Source organism: Columba livia, chromosome 2, assembly GCF_036013475.1.
Source record: "Columba livia isolate bColLiv1 breed racing homer chromosome 2, bColLiv1.pat.W.v2, whole genome shotgun sequence".
NCBI classification, from domain to species: domain Eukaryota; kingdom Metazoa; phylum Chordata; class Aves; order Columbiformes; family Columbidae; genus Columba; species Columba livia.
In genome coordinates this window covers 21,383,640-21,402,367 of record NC_088603.1, presented here as the reverse complement: position 1 = coordinate 21,402,367, position 18,728 = coordinate 21,383,640, and the positions used below count along the sequence as shown (strand labels likewise).

General features: G+C 36.0%; 1 protein-coding gene across 1 annotated transcript in view; it reads left to right on the top strand.

Moving 5' to 3' along the window:
- The window catches only part of MALRD1 (MAM and LDL receptor class A domain containing 1), a 255,324-nt gene that overhangs the window by 163,091 nt on the left and 73,505 nt on the right, over positions 1 to 18,728 (top strand). Inside the window, exons 30-32 of the mRNA XM_013370091.3 lie at positions 7,918 to 8,046; positions 11,494 to 11,655; positions 18,294 to 18,451. Coding sequence (XP_013225545.2) covers positions 7,918 to 8,046; positions 11,494 to 11,655; positions 18,294 to 18,451 — 449 coding nt within the window. The remainder of the gene's footprint in view (positions 1 to 7,917; positions 8,047 to 11,493; positions 11,656 to 18,293; positions 18,452 to 18,728) is intronic.

Sequence of the window (18,728 nt, the reverse complement as noted above, 5' to 3'; positions counted from 1 at the left end):
GAAGAGACCTCAGTGGCTTTTTCAGTTTCTGTTTATCTCATGTGAAACTTGAAGAGAAGTTGCTGACTTCAAAGATGCTTTGGTTTGGTAGTAAGTGGCTGCAAAAGCAGCTTTTCAGAATAAATTTAAACTCTCATCATTTTGGCCTTAGCTTCACATATTGCTTACTCTTCAGATCTGATGGTAGATTCTAAGGTCCCTTCCAAACCAAAATGGAATTCTATAATTCTGTGATTCTATGATAAACACTGGGAAATAGAATTTTCTGCAAAAGCATCACTTGATTTTTTCACCTTCTCTCCTCTCCTCCCTTTCTTTTGCCATTTGCAGGCTCCAAAGAGATAAAGCCTAGAGCACCAGATCCTCACTCATCACTCAGTCCTGAGGGCTTCTTCCTGGTGTCTTCTTTAGTATTAAGCAAAACATGGCATCTCCCTATATAAGCTCCTTATTCTTCTGATGCACACTACACCAAGTCTGATCTTTGAGTCTCAATCAAATATAAAAACTTCTGTCCATGTCTGGTGTGGGTTTACATATTCCATGATATCAGCACTAGAAGTTGAAGAGAATATTTTTCCAATCTCTTATGTTGAGCCAGAGCGAGTTGTACATTTCCAGTTTATTTGGTGGCCTTAGGCACCATAATACTACTTGTTTTGAGCATTCTTAGGAAGACTTTTTTATCTGCAGGTGAAATTCTCTCCTAAGAGTCAATATAATTTGTTAGATCTGCTGTTATGTCAGGGCCAAAGGATATCTTAGAATTTAATCTGGCCTTTTAAATGACACTTTCCGTGAGGAGAATTCCCTATGGTTTCTGAATTACAAAAGAACCTTATTTGAAGTTATATCCAGCTGGCACGAGTAGAAAATGTTCATCTAGTTTTTCCCACAAAAGATTGCCAAGGTCATCCATGGAGAGAAATATTATTGATGAGTTTGCTAATAGAGTTTTAATGTTCTATAAAAAGTCATGTAGAAAAGGGTATTGAACAATTGGGGTAAGGAAATGAAAACCTTGATGCAAATTTTGTTTCATAATTTCTGAACTTCGGAGTACTGAGTTCCAGTTCTAATGAAACCTTCTAGCAGCTTGTATTTCATACACTTTAATTTAAACAAAGGGTGAAACTTGGAAAGTAAAGTTCCTTTCACTGAATAATATTTTCAGCAAAACATTTTTAATTATTTTGTCTTTGACTATTCCTACATGTCAAGTGTTGTAGAAGAGAGAAGTGAAGTTATATATATACTCTCACTATACAACACAATTTTTAAAATTAATAATAGAAAGAGGTGAACTTTCAACTGTAATTTGAAAACCTTTCTACTCAGAAAGGACCTTAATTTCTAAAAAGACACATAAGGAGAAAAAAGTCTAGTATCCCTTGAATATACATTACATGTTTGGTTTTATACTGATGACACAGTGGTGGTGTACTGTTGAGTGAGTGCATACATTTCTCTTGGAGAGCAGTGAAGATGAGACTCTCACAAGCAATAGCTCAGTGTATTTGACCCTGAGTTACACGTTGCTTTCCAAAACAGCTCAAGGTCTTGTTCACCCCAGCCTTTAGCAGCCATGATAACTTGGTAGTCACTCTAAGCCTTTCACAAGTACATAGCACTTGTCAACCAACCTCTAACAACCTATTATATGTAATGCTGAAGTGTTGTAATGTCACATGGCAAGAGCACCTCTTCTTTTTGGCTGTGTGACCAAACAGTTCTTTTGTGATAAATGTTTTAAATAGGAGAACATTCATTTTGTCAACCTACCATGCTATCTATGAAACTTACTGCTGTCTATCAAACTAAAAAAATGTTTGCAGTATCCATTTTGTTTCAGACAATCAAGACCTGTATCTTACAGAGCTGATATTTGGCCTGTTTTAGATGTAATGGATATCACAGGAATATTTTCGTCTTGGAAAGCGTCATTTAAAGAAAGCTCTTGTACCCAGAGTCAGACAAACAGTCACTGGTCCAGTGCTGTCATGCAGTAGCAAACTTAAAGGAAAGACAATTGTTTTCATAGCAAATCTTTTCTTGGTAACTGAAAAAAAAGTGTTCGGGTTAATAATGTTGTATTTATGACCATGAGCCAGCACTGTGCCCTTGTGGCCAGGAAGGACAATGGCATCCTGGGGTGTATTAGAAGGGGGGTGGTTAGTAGATTGAGAGAGGTCCTCCTTCCCCTCTACTCTGCCCTGGTGAGACCACATCTGGAATATTGTGTCCAGTTCTGGGCCCTTCAATTCCAAAAGGACAGGGAACTGCTGGAGAGGGTCCAGCGTAGGGCAACAAAGATGATTAAGGGAGTGGAGCACCTCCCTTATGAAGAAAGGCTGAGGGAGCTGGGTCTCTTTAGTTTGGAGAAGAGGAGACTGAGGGGTGACCTTATTAATGTTTATAAATATATAAAGGGTGAGTGCCACGAGGATGGAGCCAGGCTCTTCTCGGTGGCAAACAATGATAGGACAAGGGGTAATGGGATCAAACTGGAACACAAGAGGTTCCACTTAAATTTCAGAAAAAACTTCTCAGTGAGGGTGACAGAGCACTGGAACAGGCTGGCCAGGGAGGTTGTGGAGTCTCCTTCTCTGGAGATATTCAAAACCCGCCTGGACATGTTCCTGTGTGACCTCACCTAGGCGTTCCTGCTCCAGTAGGGGGATTGGACTAGATGATCTTTTGAGGTCCCTTCCAATCCCAAACATACTGTGATACTGTGATTTATCATCTATATCCCAGTGAATCTTGTCATGCCTATAAATTCTGTGAGCACCACATGGACTAGTCTTCCACAGATACCATGTACTGGAGGCAGATATAAATATAGAGCTTGTGATGTACCCACAGTAGAGTCAAAATTTATCTGTGGTATGCATTATGTGCATCTGTGTCTTGTTTTCTATGTATATACAAATACACACATGTATTCTTACTCAGAAAGCTCTTATCTTTGCTGATATTCTGAGTATTACATTGTACAGAAAAAATATGTAGAAATAAAATTGACTGTTCAGCAACCATCATTAACATGCTTCTTTTGTAGGGTTTAGTGATCCAAAAGCCAAGCCAGTTCTGTTGGTCTGTTAAAAACTACTCAGAAGATTATATGGCTCTTTGCTGCATCAATCCAAACAGTATTTAATTTAAAAGTGATACCTCGTGCATGCTTTTCCCTTTTTAAGTACTGCCACTTCAGTTGATGCAGGGATTTGCATAACATGGAGTCAGTAGGTCCTGCTTGATCTATAATATGTCCGGTGCTAGTCTCTTGTGGTGGTGTCCTGGTTTTCAGGAAATGCTGCAGTTTCAAGGGGAAAACAAATAAATGTGTATGATAAAACATTAGCACTTCACTATGCATTTTTTTTTTTAACTTACGAGACTCTACTGTAAGGGAAAAAAGGTGGTTTGCAAAATATACATGGTTTACAAAATATACGTGGTTTACAAAGATATATGCTGTGGTCTGTCAGCTTTGGTCTAGAGAAAAATTTAATTGCTCCACTCATTCCTGCTAATCTAATTATTTCTGTGCTGATCTATATCTTGGTTGTTATCATAAGCTATGAAATTCTTCTTCATGTTTTTATGTTCTTTTGGTTTTGTTTTGGGTGGGGTTTTTTGTTGCCCGTATTCTCGTTTTGTGGGAAAGGAATGCATTGTGGTCTTGTGACTTGCAGTATATCTGTATAGTCTTCAGATCCTGCAAGTTTATGGATTAAATAATTGTAGGAGAGGAGAGAGCAAAGCATAATGAAAAACAAAAGTAACTTTTCCAAGAATGTCCAAGAGTGTTGGAAATTAATAAATATTGTTTGAACTTCTGTTGTCATTAAAAACAAACAAACAAACAAATACCCCTACCCACCACCCCCAATTTTTATATTTCTATGCTGTTCCTTTATCACTCATTCTACGCCTGTAAACCAACACCCCACATATGTATGGATGTTTTCCATGATGTAAAATTATGTTTAGATTCAAGCAAATAATGGACTCTTCAGTTTAGTGGTTAAGCCAAAGATTTGGAAGCAGGTCAGATCAAAAAAGAACATTTATGGCTTTTTCATTAAGTGCAAGTCTCTTTCTGATCAAGAGTTTTCTTAAATTAAAATGAAATGTTTCTTTCTGCTTTTGGATATCTTAGCTCTCTTCAAACTTTTCACAGCATATTCAGAAATAACCTTAGTACTTACCAAAAATATTTCAACTCCCTGTAATTCCTCTCATTTCCATTGTGTGACAAATCCACATTTGTGTATCGTATATTTAACTGTTTCACATCCCTGGCTTTTTCAAGCACGGAATCAACTCATTCTTTTGCTTACTTTGGGTCACTGATCCATTTTAATGCTGTAACTTCACAAAAATAACTACAGAGCAACACAGTGAGCAAACTGGGGTTTTTTAATTATATATTTTTTTCCTAATTTGTTTGGGGTGTATTCAATGGTATGTTTTTTCCTTATAGTTGTTGTTAGAAGAAAGAGGCAAGAAAGAAAATTAGCCATATTTTCTCATGTTTTTTTTCTTCTTAGGTTTTCTGTGTCTTTGGATTTTAATGGAATATTGAGAGTCAGATTACTGGGAAAAACAGATGTATAATATGACATGCTATATATAGGCAGCCTTCATCCAATACAGATTATCTTTCTACTTCCTGGTAATCAAAGTAAAAATGAAGAATATGAAGAATACATTTTTACATGGAGTCCCACACAATTAACATATGCAATTAAATAAAATATTATTAAAATTTCTCTTTTTATCTGAAATACCAGCTTTAAACATATTTTGAGGTGTTCGTTAGGAGACATATTTTGCTTTAGACTTCAACTCCTTAGAGGGAGGTTTGAAACATCCTTTTCCAAATTCAGCACTGATAGACTGAATCTCAGATCTTGACAACCCCATAATTTTGATGGTAAAATTAGAAATGGGCAAGATAATATTTTGAATGTCCTCTCTTTTTCTTTGTTCAAAGTTGTCTCTAACTTTATTGTTCTTGTTAGATCGTGGCTCAACCCTCAGAATTGAGAACTTATGTTCTTCAATAGCATTTTCTGATTAAATATATTTTTTATAAATTTATATTTAATAAAGAATATATTTAAATTTGTATTTAAATCATGTCTAGTAAAAATGAGACTTTTAAGCTATTTTTTCTGTGTACACATCTGTTTGGTTATTGGTGGTGTTGATATTGAAGTTGTTTGGTTAAAACCCACCCATAATTCTTGTTTTGATTTAGTTTTTAGCTGGTGTTTTTGAGTTTTGGTCAAAGTGAACATGTACTCTAGAAAGCTGGTTTTTAATGCCACAATTCTGAATAGAAATTCAGAATATTTATTTTTACTCTGCTATGCTAATGCTGGTACTTTAATTTTGAGAGGGATTTTATTTTTATCTCTTCCAAAGGCTGTAGCAGAATCTTCATCCTTATAAATGCAACTTGGTATCCCTAAATATACAAAAGGTCTTAATCTAAAAGGATAAAATTCACAGATCCATTACTCTGTTTGGACTTCATGACATTCACATCTCTGGAGATATAAGTTCTAATTATGACTGTCTATCTATGGATCACATGTTTTATTTTAAGATAAACTAAGAAATGAATAATGTTCTTAGATGCTGTTTCTGGTATGCCTAATATACTGTAAAGTATCTTATTAAAAAAAATAACTACTGTAAATAATATTAGGTGCTAAATATAAATGATAGAATAAGAAAACATTTTCTTGATTAAAGGGGAAAGGAGATAAAGGTGAGGAACGTGATCAGTCACAAAGCCATGGATTTTCAGATGTCATTCCCCTGTTTGGTAATAATGTACCTCTTTCCCAGGCAGTGAAATAAGATATGAAAATTTTTGTACCCTAATGGTTCTGCCACTAAATAATTTCTGTCATTACTTAATTACTGAGTGACTTGGCAAAGTCACTTAATTTTCCAGTGCAGGAATTCCAGTTCATGGGAAGGAAAGGATATGACAGAGTCAGAGTCTTCTCATAGATGCCCACTGACAAGACAGAAGGCAATGGGCACAAATTAAAAACCAGAAAATTTCATCTGAATGCAAGAAAACACTTTTGTTGTTGTTTGTTTGTTTGTTTTCTACTGTGATGATGGTCAAACACAAGCACAGATTGTCCAGAGAGGTTGTTGGGTCTCCGTCTGTGGATATGTTCAAAATCCAACTGGATATGGTCCTGTACAACCAGTAGTAGAGGCTGTTCGAACAGGCAGTTAGACTAGACGATCTTGAGAGGTTCCTGTCAGCCTCAACTATTCTGTGTTTCTGTGGTTTTCCAGAATTTAGGGTAAGCCATAGCAATGATTTGTTGATAGTATTTTCAATCATGTTTTAGCACGTAATTTGGGAGTGGTGTGAAAACTGCCTTAAACATCTGAAGTGTTTCAGTCATTTTTTTCTCAAGAGTCTACTCCTCTGCTAAGGGCTCTTTGGTAAGTGAATTCTCTGTAGAAAGCAGCGATAGCTTTTCCTGTACTTAAGGCATTCATGGCAATACTGTTGTCTGTGTATTCCCTGACACCTAATGAGATCAAATTGTCAGTGTAAAATTTAAAACAAAAACAAGAAGACAAATATCAGTTTGAAACTAGATTTTATTTATAGCAAAGTTTACGGATGTATGTATTTCAAAATTTAAGTCAGGTCCTGCATGTAACCAACCTTACCACCGGATTTTTTTTGAATTATCCATTCTAAATGTTTGAATTACACTTTAACGCTATGTTGTTTCTCTATTCAATATTACCTTGTGTACATGTTTAGACTAAACCAAAGATTTAGTTCTCCTTTCCTATTTTGCTTCAATGAGAACTTAGTTCGTCTGTCTATAAAATTCAGTAGGTACTTCTATTTGAGAAGATTGATAGCCTGACAACAATAACTTCCCCTTTTATAAATATGGGTCTGCACAAAGGTAAATATCAAGATGTTCTGCCCAGACTGTGTTTAATGACGTGCCACATTTTAGTCATGTTTGAAAGAAAAAAACGAAACTTATTGCAATGAAGAGAGTCAAAATATATTATCCTAAATGTCTTTTTGCACAACTAGGAGCTCTAGACTGAGAAACAATCTTAGGTTAATAGAAGTGCATCTGAAATGTTGCGTTTGGGATTATCAGAGCTGCTTCAATTAGTGCCAATTGAAGTTATGCACCCAGTGCACTGAACTAAAAATAAATTATGTACATTTCTTTATAGTCTGACAGTTCAGAAATGGCTGAATGCCAGCACTGTTTGGCTTTGGCCCTAGCACTTTATGTGCAAGTTACTAAGTTACTTTCATTTTTTGACACAATTTTCACTCACTTTCAGGGTGATCAAAAATTGTTGTTGTAAAACAGATTTTCATATTAAATGCCATAAGAGGAACTTCTGAGCAGTTCACACACTCAAAGAAGTTTCCCTAAACTCTTCAAAAAATGTTAAACATCTTATAAAGGCTTTAAAAGTTTATGCATTACGCAAATGTTGTATATCAGTGATTTTTCTCAGTTTAAAATCTTCTTATTTTCCAAATGATGTCCTGTAATTGTGAGCATAGTAAAGCATTTAGCATGTGTACTTTTCAACAGCTCACAGAACCCTTTTTTATGGAACATGCACAACAAATACACTGGGGAAACAGTCGTGTTGATGCTGAACTGAATTTTCTTCCAGACAAAACATCCTACCCTGGAAGCTTTAGGCAAGACCAGTGCAGTAGTTCGGACACGCATAATGCGTCATTAGAAGAGCGAGAACAAATAGTGGCTCTTGGAAGCAGTAAATCACTGAAGTCATGGTGAAAAATGGCTAAATAAGTAAAAAAGATCATTTTTTGATTTAATTACAATAACGATTTAAATGTCCTATTGGTTTCAGTTGGACATAATCCCAGGGAATGCCCTGCCATCACTGATTTCATCTGTGGGAATGAGAATTGCATAGAGTCTCAGTTCGTCTGCGACTATAAACCAGATTGTGAAGACCTATCAGATGAAGCTGACTGCAGTAAGTATCTCTTTGTGTGTCAGTGTATCATCCAGTCCAAATTATAACTTTAAATTCTGTAGCATATGTTAGGTGAATTCCCACAGCTACCCAGCAGATAATTATAATACAAGGAGGTTGCTTGCTCCCCCAACACAGGTCTGACATTTTCAGATCCTCAGAGATATTTGCTGCAAAAAGTATATAAGTATGATTTAGTTGCAAAAGGCTAACTTGCTCAAACCAAAGATTAAATATATCTTGATAAAAAAAAACAAACCTTAAGGGCTAAAAACATATTTATGGAATAAAATCCGTGAATTACAACAGAAATTAACTCTGAGAAGAAATGTAAACTCATTTGTTAAGTTGAAAGTATGTTGAGCTCTCAATGTTGAAAGAGAAAGCTAAGTAAATTAATCCACAATAACATTTACATGATTCTGCTGTAAAAAGTAATAATTTAAAACCAGACCTGTCTTTCCTTTCAGATTAACCTTGTTTTTGTGATGAGTTGTGTCACTACTATATGTTCCATGGTCTTTGTTATTGCTGCTACTGCAGAGATATGAAAATATTTTCTTGCTAACACTCTTATTATAGAACAGTTGGACAAAATCCAGTCTGTTTATATTTTTGCAGTCCTGGTGAATACTGAGACCAAATTTGTCTGTAGGTATTCTTCACTAATGTTGTTTGAGATAGAAGGACACAGCTCAGTTTTGAAAATCTGGATCAAATCAACAGGCTTTCCAGTTCAGACTTGAAACTCAAAAAGAGTGAAACATCATGCCTTTGTTCCTGCTCCATGTCTTTGTTTATTTACAATCATTGTCCAGACCAGACTTTTGTAGCAGGAAGTTTTAGCAAGCTGTACATACAGTTCAGTAATCAGTCTAATTGTTAATCTTCAAACTGGAGGGCCAAATTCTGCCATAATGCTGATATGATCAAAAGTAACCTTGGTAGACAAAGTAAATGCATCACATGCAGCAATTCAGTGTTCACACTGTGATGAAGTCCAAATACTCCATGAAAATCAACCACTAGTTGTTGACCACTTGAAAATCAAAGGCATTTTCTCATGCATGGGGTTACTAAGTACTTTAACTGGACAGGGTTACAAAAATAATGATCCTTTACGAGGTGACATAAATTATATTGTTTTAACCAGACTGCAGACTTACAACCTGGAATACATGTGAAGATGTTACTATAGGAGATTTAACTTGGAGTTTATTCCTCTTTATTGTTTTCATAAAAGTAAATAACAGCTTTGAAGTACATACACTGAAGTTGGCACCTCTATATCTGGTTTCTACCTCCTGCAGTGTTTTGCATTCCAGCAAATTTTGTGAGTCATATTCATGGAAATGAGTCTACATTGAATGATAACTTTAAAAAACTAGCACGCTTTCAAATAGATTGCAGGAAAAGATAGATTTTAAACTTATAATCTGTATTTCTTGTATAATAGTCACATTTTTTCAGGAGATACACAAAGTGCGTGCAGCAGAATACTCTGTGAACTCATCCTTATGACATTTTACAGACCTAACAGAGACACAGCAAGTCTGAATTTCTGTCCAACGTAAACTCCTCTGTGAAGATATTCAGAAAACTATCAAGACGTTTGATTTATTCTGTAAATATTTTTACAGGATACAGTAGTTCCATTGGGGGAAGTAGTCCTGTGCTGTCTAGAAGGACTGTGATAGCATCAACTCTTTTCTTAGTCAGATAATGCAAACATTTCAGGTCATAAATTATCTTGAATCACAGTAAAGCAACACAGTCTTTGCTATACTGCAGAAATGCTTTTCTAAGGGAAGACAAAAAATAAATGCTGACATTCACTTTAAATAAATTGAGTGAATTATCCTTTTATTGTTTATAGAAAGGCTGTAGTTACATGAAAATGTTTTCATAAGTCTTAGTCTTGCTGTTGCTGCAGGACTGACAAAATATCAAGTTAACAATAGAGGAGAGATACTGTAATCTGGCATACGGAATACCCAGATAAGCCTCAGGTATAGTATTTCCATATCTGTTGTATCTTAGTTCTAATAGATGAGGCCTTACATTTGGATAAACATGCCTTTTCCCTGAGCGTGTATCTTATAAATGGGAATAAACAACATTAGTGGGCATGTAATACCTTTTAGACTTAGAAACTTCATTTTTAACAAAAAGGCAACAGGAGATGCTTAATCAGAAAAACGAGCACAGATAAAGCCCTTCACAGTCTAGCCTGCCCCATCACAAGTGGTTATGGCCACATTTGTCTGCAATTTTCTCCTTTTCTCTGAGCTCAAGGTTCAAGCTTATTTCACATTCTACTATAGTTTTATACTAGCGTAGCTCCAAAGAAGTAAATGGACCATAATCTACTCAGCAGCAATTCCTCTGTGCAGAATATACAACAGAATCAGAATGAAATGAATTGTATCCATGTAGGCTGGTGGACTTTTTTTTTTTTTTTTTTTAATAAACTCATGGAAATTACTTACTCTATGCTTCATTCAGTCCAGTCAGACAATCTTACAAAATTTTCATTCTCTTTCACTAACCCACTGGAAGTACTGAGGTGAAAAAAGCACACATGAAAGCAGTTTCAATTTGCACAAATTTCAGCCAATTATACACGATGATTTTATTAACAGCAAGCCTCAGTGTTGATGAACCAACTAGAGCAATGCTTGAATTATTGAAATAAGAGCAGTTTTTCAGATAAATGGAACAATCCTCTTCTGATGGCTTCTAAATAGGTTGTGTGTACCCATAAAATAAAAAGTACCCACCAGGTGCAGATGTCGGGTGACTGCGTCAACCCTGTAAACATTGTTCATAAATATTTATTATTAATTGCCTTCTGAATGCACTGTTAATATATTAGGGTAAAAATCCTGAAGCCAGGTAATCTCTTATGAATTGTATACATTCTAAATGCATTTGGGCTTAGATCTTATTAGAAATGCACAAGAAAATTGTACTTGTTTCAGTTAATAGGTTCCCTTCTTTGTCCTGCCTGTGTGTGAGGGTGTTCGGTGTTGCTGTGGATTCTCAGTGCATTTGTGTATTCCTGTCATGATCCCCAAAGGCGATGCTGTGAATAGCACTAACCCAAGGACAGATGCTGAAGGTGGGAAGGCACCTCTGGAGATCATCTAGTCCGACCTCCTGCTCGAAACAAGGTCTGCTGCAAGGGTGTCACACTCATTTTCACTGGGGGCCACATCAGCCTCACAGTTGTCTTCAAAGGGCCAAATGTAGTTTTAGGACTTGTCCAGGAAGCAGTGGGTGAATTTTTTTCCTTACTAACTACCATATATTATGTCAGTACATGTAACACAAGGGAATCATAGCATTAGCCCAACAAAATCCTTTCCATTACTATGTAGAGTATGTTCATTACAACTTTCACCTATAAGAGCAGGGAAAATAACTTACCTCTTGCTGTATTTTCAGGTTACTACACAAGCATTCCTGGAAGCTGCAACTTTGAAACACAAGATCAAGAATGGACCACTGCATGTGGATTAACACAAGACCCTAATGATGATTTTGACTGGAATATTAGCAACAGTGTTGTCCCTGGGCAAATGGATCTTGATGCTGACCATACACCAGGTATTGGCATGTGTCTTACATCACTTTTGGGATAATGAAATACTCAATGAATTAAAAAACAATCCTGTAGATTAGTGCCAAGATAACAGCAAATCTCTGATCTTACTCTATATGCAGAAAAATCACAGTGAGCACTTAATACAGTTCACAAAGCAGTTCCAACAAGCACTAAAAGTGTTTCCTTTCATATTAAAATTACAATAGAGGAAAAGTATCACAGGAAAAAAAAAAACATGCGAAAAATATATTATGTGTTTTAACATGTTGAATCTTGTCATTTATACTATCTAGTAACTTCTAGTTCTGTTTGAACAGAAAACCAAACAGTCTGACAAAGTAACCTATTACCAATCTTTTTAATCATTGCTTCATCAGCACTGTAGATTACTGTTTTCAGAGTGGTCATGATTATATCAGTCTTTATATTCCACTTCAGCTTGATGCATTTGTTCAGTTATTTGCTAGAAAAGAAGCTGCTAAATACATGTGAAGATACTAATTAATTATCACATCTGGGACACAACAAACATCCTTCTAAACCAGTACAGCATGCTTGTATAGAGGCAGTAACTGTCTCTAGGTTTGCAATTATACTATTAATTAAAGGTCTATTTGAAAACTTAGAAAAAACTACAGATATGAAAATTTTAACTCAATGGAAGATGATATATTTGAAAATAATCACGAGTCATTAAGATATTCCATCAGGTCTTGTTCAGAAATGCTGTGACAGTAAATCCATGTGCTGCTAAATGGCTGAAAACCTTTGACTAAGCAAAGGCACAAATAATAGTTCAGTCATCCATTTCTTTTAGGTCAGCTGAGCGCACAGTGTAGACTTTATATCATGTAGCACCTTGATTGAGACCACCCAATGACCCCAATCGTGCTGTAGTCAATCTTTGGAAGATGTTTTTGCATTGTAGGCAGTTCTATAGGCAGGTCCAAGAAAGTATCAGCTTTGTGTTTCCAGTATTGTCTTGCACCCAGACAAAGCAACGTCAGGACATCTTGCTAACCTCTAGCTAAGCTATGTTCAAGAACCAGTTTTTCTGAGAACCAAGCTTAATCTGTTCTTATCTTTCCCTCTCTCAGTCACCAACTCTGCATTTTTTTATTCTTTCACTAGTATTTTGTTCACTCCTTTACAGAAGTCACAGGATTCAAATGAAATTTCTCTATGAAACCTCATGTGTCAAGCCCCAGTAATCGTGGTTTCTGTTAATGTAACTGCAGTATGAATGACAATTTCTTTCTTAACAGTCTGACTTTAAAAGTTGAATTCTTTGAGATTGTAACTGGCTACAATAATACTTCTCTCCTTGACAACATTTTGAATAATCTACTTTTCCTAATGAAGTCTAGAAAAACGTGCAATCATACACCAGTCCTTAAGGAGTGGCTGAGGAACAATGTATGGGGATGCACATGATTGAGGCTCCTACCTAAAAATCTCAGTTTATCTCCCTGATATTGGGTTGGCAGAAATATTAATACTGAAGTGTTTCCCTAGATGGCCCTACAAGTTGTTGCTGACAAACTACTACCAAAATGACAGTTGATTGGCAGGAGGATGAACTATATTGATGGGCAGTTATAGTTATCTGTATTTGTAGACAGCGAACTATTATCACATCACATCACATCATATCATTTAATATCATAATCATATCAATATATTAGATAGGATGTATAATATAATAAATCTGGATGGAATATTAATTTCCATCATAAATATGCCAATCTCTATTTGGGAAATGTTTAGCTTTCCAGAAGCTTTAGTGGTTAGAAACCCTATTTTAATTTCCATCTAATCAGCAAAGAATAGTTGATATTCAGTGTAAAAACATCACATCTCTACTGTTTTTTCCCTTCAATTTGTAAGCAGCATGATCTCCAATTTTCTATCTTTTTTTGGTGTTTATGTTTCCAAAACCAACAGAGACATCTTGTCAGCAGTTAGCTGTGACTCTTTCTGTTCTACTCATTTATCTTTCTTTTTCCTTTAGAGAATTCTGCACCTGGTGCAGGAACTGCTCATCTGATCATGAGGAAACTGCTTATCTGCCACAAATCAGTTTTTCATTTTAAAGGAAGCAGACATCCATACTAGTTTTTGTTGCTGCTGTAGGCAGTAAATGTGGAAGTTCTTTCCTCTTGAAAAGGAATAGAACAGACAGGTAGAGGTAGAAATATTGCAGTTGTCCCAGGCAAATTTTTCCTTGCAAATCAGTAGTCTGACTTGTTTTCTTGCTGTTTCTTTGATGCATAATGATGACAAAACAACCAGTAACCCCTGGCTCATCAGGGAGATTTTCTGTTTTTCTATTTCACTTCTTATTTAATTGGTTCTTCTTTGCCTCTGTGACATTACCCAGCAATTGTAAGAAAAACAAAGTTCATAAAAAGTGAAGGAAAAAGGAAAACAAAATTAAAGCAAATGTGTTTGCAAAATTACTCTGAATTATAATTTACTTGTAAATTAACTGGGCAAGAAATATCCACATTAACTACAGAGAAATCACTTGTCAGAATTGCCAAGTTGCCTAGTTGCTCATGACCTCTAATGTTCAGAAGTACACACCAGCCCATTCTTGACCTAAATCCAATCCCTTCTTGTTCCCAACTCATTTCCTTTAGTTACTAAGCAAATAAATTCATTGCACAGAACAGGCATACCGTTATAGCAATGTAACAAAGCCCATGATATTATATCAACTTTGTATGAGGTGAATTGGCACACCTTTGTCTGGAAGAATCTCATATTGGTTTGAAAGTGTCTTATATTGCTTCATCTGGCAAAACTTAAATAGACATTACAGATTTCAGACAGATAGAAACGTACATTTGAAAAAATTTTGCATCAGTTTAACAAAATTAACATTGCATTGGTACAGTCTTTGGGAGAAGATAAATCCTGTGATTTGAAAACAAAGACTTTTAGCAACTGTCTTTTAACAACTGTCTTTCACCTGTTTAACATTCTGTAATTTGACTAGTGTGTAGTTTATGCAGGTCTCAAATTCAAAAATATTCCTTTCCATACATTTCCTTCTGAAATAGTTCTTTCTTGCTCAAAACCAGGACACTTCCAACTTTTTGACATTGCAACCATGAACTATTTAAATATTCAGAAGATGTAGCTAATCAAGTGCAGAACACTTCAACCTCAAAATCTTCAACCAAATACCAAAGAAAACTTATTTAACTGTTGCTGTATGTCACGTATATTTTTGCCATATATCTTATATCACGTACCAAGGGGCCAGGCACCTTGGTCTTCTAGTTTGCTGGCCAGTATGCAACTATACAGGACCATTCTATTTATAAAGAAGATAGTATTAATATATCTGTGTCATTATAATCTCTCAAATAGGTTTTTCTCTCCTGAGAAAATTTAACTGTTTCTTGAAAAAGCTTGAGGCACAACGTGATACCCAGATAACCTCATCTGAAAACATAATCTCAAAGAAGATTGCTTCAAGTACAGCAAGAGAAACTAAGAACATTTCCTTGATAGCCATTATTATTTACAAATAGTACAAATTTTGGGTTTCCTTTGACTGAAATCCATACCAAATAATTCTCACCGTGAACAAATGCCCAGTTGCAGGTCTGTAAGAATGACATGTTGGATAGCAGTTTGAAAGCCCATTACATAGATTCATTTTATGAGTGAAAGGCCTAAAATTGCAGTCAATTTTACATAGAAATAACTGCAGCTCACTTCAGATGGGAAATTATTTTTGATATTTTCACCTTGGTCCAAGTGGGTCTGACTCTTGAAGTAGCACGGCACTAAGCAGCTTTTTGGGCTTGCTTTCCTAAAATTAGTAAGGTGTTTGCCACCTTACTAATAAGGAGTCCTAGATTGTATCCCATGCCAATTGTACAGCTGAAATAAAATTTTTTTTCATAATACTTTTTTTTTTTTTTTTTTGGTGGAAAAGTTGTAGGAGAAGGAAATCATTTGCCTTCTGGGTCTTGTAATGAGGTTTCCAGCATGGGGGGGTTTTCATCAGTCTGGCCAAAAATTTAGCAACCATGCCTTAGCATATGGTACTTACACTATTTTAATAATTTGTCAATATAGGGAAAAGCTACATTTTAGAAATTGAGTCCATCACTATGCAGTTTATTTTACAAATATTTATTTCCTTTCCAAAATAGCAATTAGCTCATTGAACGTTTCTTCTGTGCATGTACCTCAAGACCATCACAATTGCTGCTCTCTTCACAATCATACCTTCTTAAAAGTTGCATCCCACACAGACACATAAAGGATATACCTTATTCTTCACAAATATGCATTCTTGAATTATTTTACTTCAGTGCAGAAGGACACTTGTTAATCAGCTCTTTACAGGGAGGATTACAAGAGCTCACATGAGGCTGGTTGGACTACTGTTGTGATTCTGATCATGTTTTATATGTCTTGTGCCCCTTAAAAGAAGTATTAGGATACATTTCTGATGTTAAAAATTCAGAATTTTTTTTCTCCTGGGAAAACTAAGCATGACCTTCAACAGCATCAACAGAGAAAAGGAAAATTATCTTACCTGAATAACTGAGGCATTTTAAAAGTTTGAAAATAGAGTCTTGAGAGAGCATGCTTGAAAAGTTATTGCTGAAATAAAGCTTAGTAAGCAGGCTTACTAATTTATTTTTTTTATTTGTACCTTACCAGTGTGTTCCATCACTTCATACATTTGTGTAAGGAGAGATAGGACAGATTGACTTTCTGAATACTATTAAAGAAGTGCTGTGTGTTTTGGGACAGCAATGTTCAGAGTTCGTATGTAGACTGTCTGTATGGCCATGACTGGAGCATATACCCCCACAGCAGAACTGTCTGAATGGCCTAGCTTGATTGTAGTGCCCTCTGTGTCCTTTAGCTTAGAGGAAAAAATGTATCTCTACCCTCCCTTTTTGACAGCAAAGCTGTTTGTTCAGTAAAACTACATCAAAAAGGCTTATGAGGCTGCCCAGACCTGCTAGCTGTGAGCCCAGTGCTTCAGCAGCCACTTGCAATAACTTTTCGCAGGTGGTGTGGGCGAAGATTTGTGCATTTCATCCACTGATGCTTAGACACTGATGTATTAATAACACTGTTACAGCTACTCTCTACTTGACCCTCAGCAGATACCAGCATGTGTACAGCCAGCTTCACCTCTCTTAAGCAGGTCTCAATGCCACGCTCAGCCTACCAGCAGTAAAAAAATAAGCCACATTTCCAAAAGTAAAGAGGGTCCTGACAGGAGAGAACTTGCCTTAGATAAAATATGCTGCCTGGCTCCTGACATGCCTTCCTAGCCTCTCTCAGTCCCAGTCTCTCTAGCTCAAAGTCTCAATCGCTCTCAAGCTTCTCCTTGAAAAGGACTGCAAAGTTAAGCTAAAGCTTTGTTCTTGAGCCTGATTATGGTCTTGAGATTATTTAAGATGCTCGGAGAACTGATTGAGGTAGAAGAATGGGATTTTTTTTTCTGTTTTTGTTTGTTTGTGGGGTTTGTTTGTTGGTTTGGTTTGGTTTGGTTGTAGGTTTTTTTAGGCAGTGGGTGCCCAGAAGAAGCCCTTTGAGATAGCTAACAATTCATAGCATGTTGTCAGTGAAGTTACAGGGAAACTAAATCTGGAAATAAGTTAGAACTTCATTCCCAATGAAAACTGAAAAGGTCTAGAACACGAAGACAAAAGCTTCATCTGATTATAATGAAGGGGAATTCACTCTCTTACATCAGGGACAAGAATATAGCCATGGGGTTGAATTTATCTTTGGAGTGGTCCAACCAGACAGGAACAACTACTGAACTCAGCTGTGTTGGTTTTTTGAATTTAGGAAGAAGTTGTCTGCTAAGGTCTTCTCTGTATTGCTGGTCAGGACAGTCCCAACAGTTTCCTTCCTCTATGTGAAAGAGGTATTTACCATAGAAGGTTTTGTGATGCTGTCCTCTCCACATTGGATATTCTTCCTCTTACTGTAGCAGATGGAATTAAAGTTATTACAAAGAAGGGGCTACTGCTAACTAATAAAAGAAACAAGTCAGCAGCATGATTTGCCTATTCAACCACTCGCATTTAGTGGTGTTTTCACTTTAGGTGACAGGCCTAAGATCTAAGAGGGCGACATCTTTTTCTACTTGGGACTGAATGATTAATTCTCTTTTATGCTACCTTGTGGTTCTTCAGCAGCAACTGAATAGTAGGAAATGTGGATATCTTAGCCCGTTTACAAGCCTCAGGACTTTGAGGTGTTCCCTACTACCATACAGGGAATTTTCCTGGCTAAGAGCTGTCAGCAAAGGTGCTCCTGACACCTGCAATGTCAACCTTCAAACAGATCCTTAGAATCTGTGATTTTTTGTGTTTGCAACATGCTTTTAATTTGTTATTCAACTATGAATCAAGTATTTACAGAAGGATAAAAAGACAGAGTGAGCACAAGGAAATTTATATTAATATTGTATGTAAAAACCACAAAGATACAGACTATTAACATGGAAGATCTCTGTACAACCAAGTTAGGGTATACACATGAGTGTGGTAAAAGATACGAGTAACTGTGTGTGTAATAATGCTCATGCTCTGAATCATAAAGTAGTTAAGAAAAACTATAAATATTTTTTAATCTTTTTATTAAGGTAAAGGACAACATTTTTTGTATGTAAATTCGTCTGCCCAGAAGGAAGGAAACAGAGCAAGAATAATTACTACCAAACTCTTCCCAGCTAGCCTTGGGGTCTGTAGGGTCCGATTCTGGTTCTGGATGTTTGCTTCTAGACAAACAGGAGTCTTAAAGGTAAGGTAAAAACAATTCTACTACATCATGAGACAGTAATATTTGTTTTAGTAGTATTTGCATTTCTGTGTCTAGAATGAGCATAATCTCAGAGCTGAGATTAGCAGTACTTAATCATAGTTACACCTTTATACAAAATTTTTGCTGATATGGCCATATAACAAGTACTGAAGTACTTAGCAAGAAGTTACCATCCTAACACAGACCCAATTTACAATTATAGAAGTTTTGCTTTTTCTTATCAAAATAATAATCTATTTCAACATCAACTGTTGCA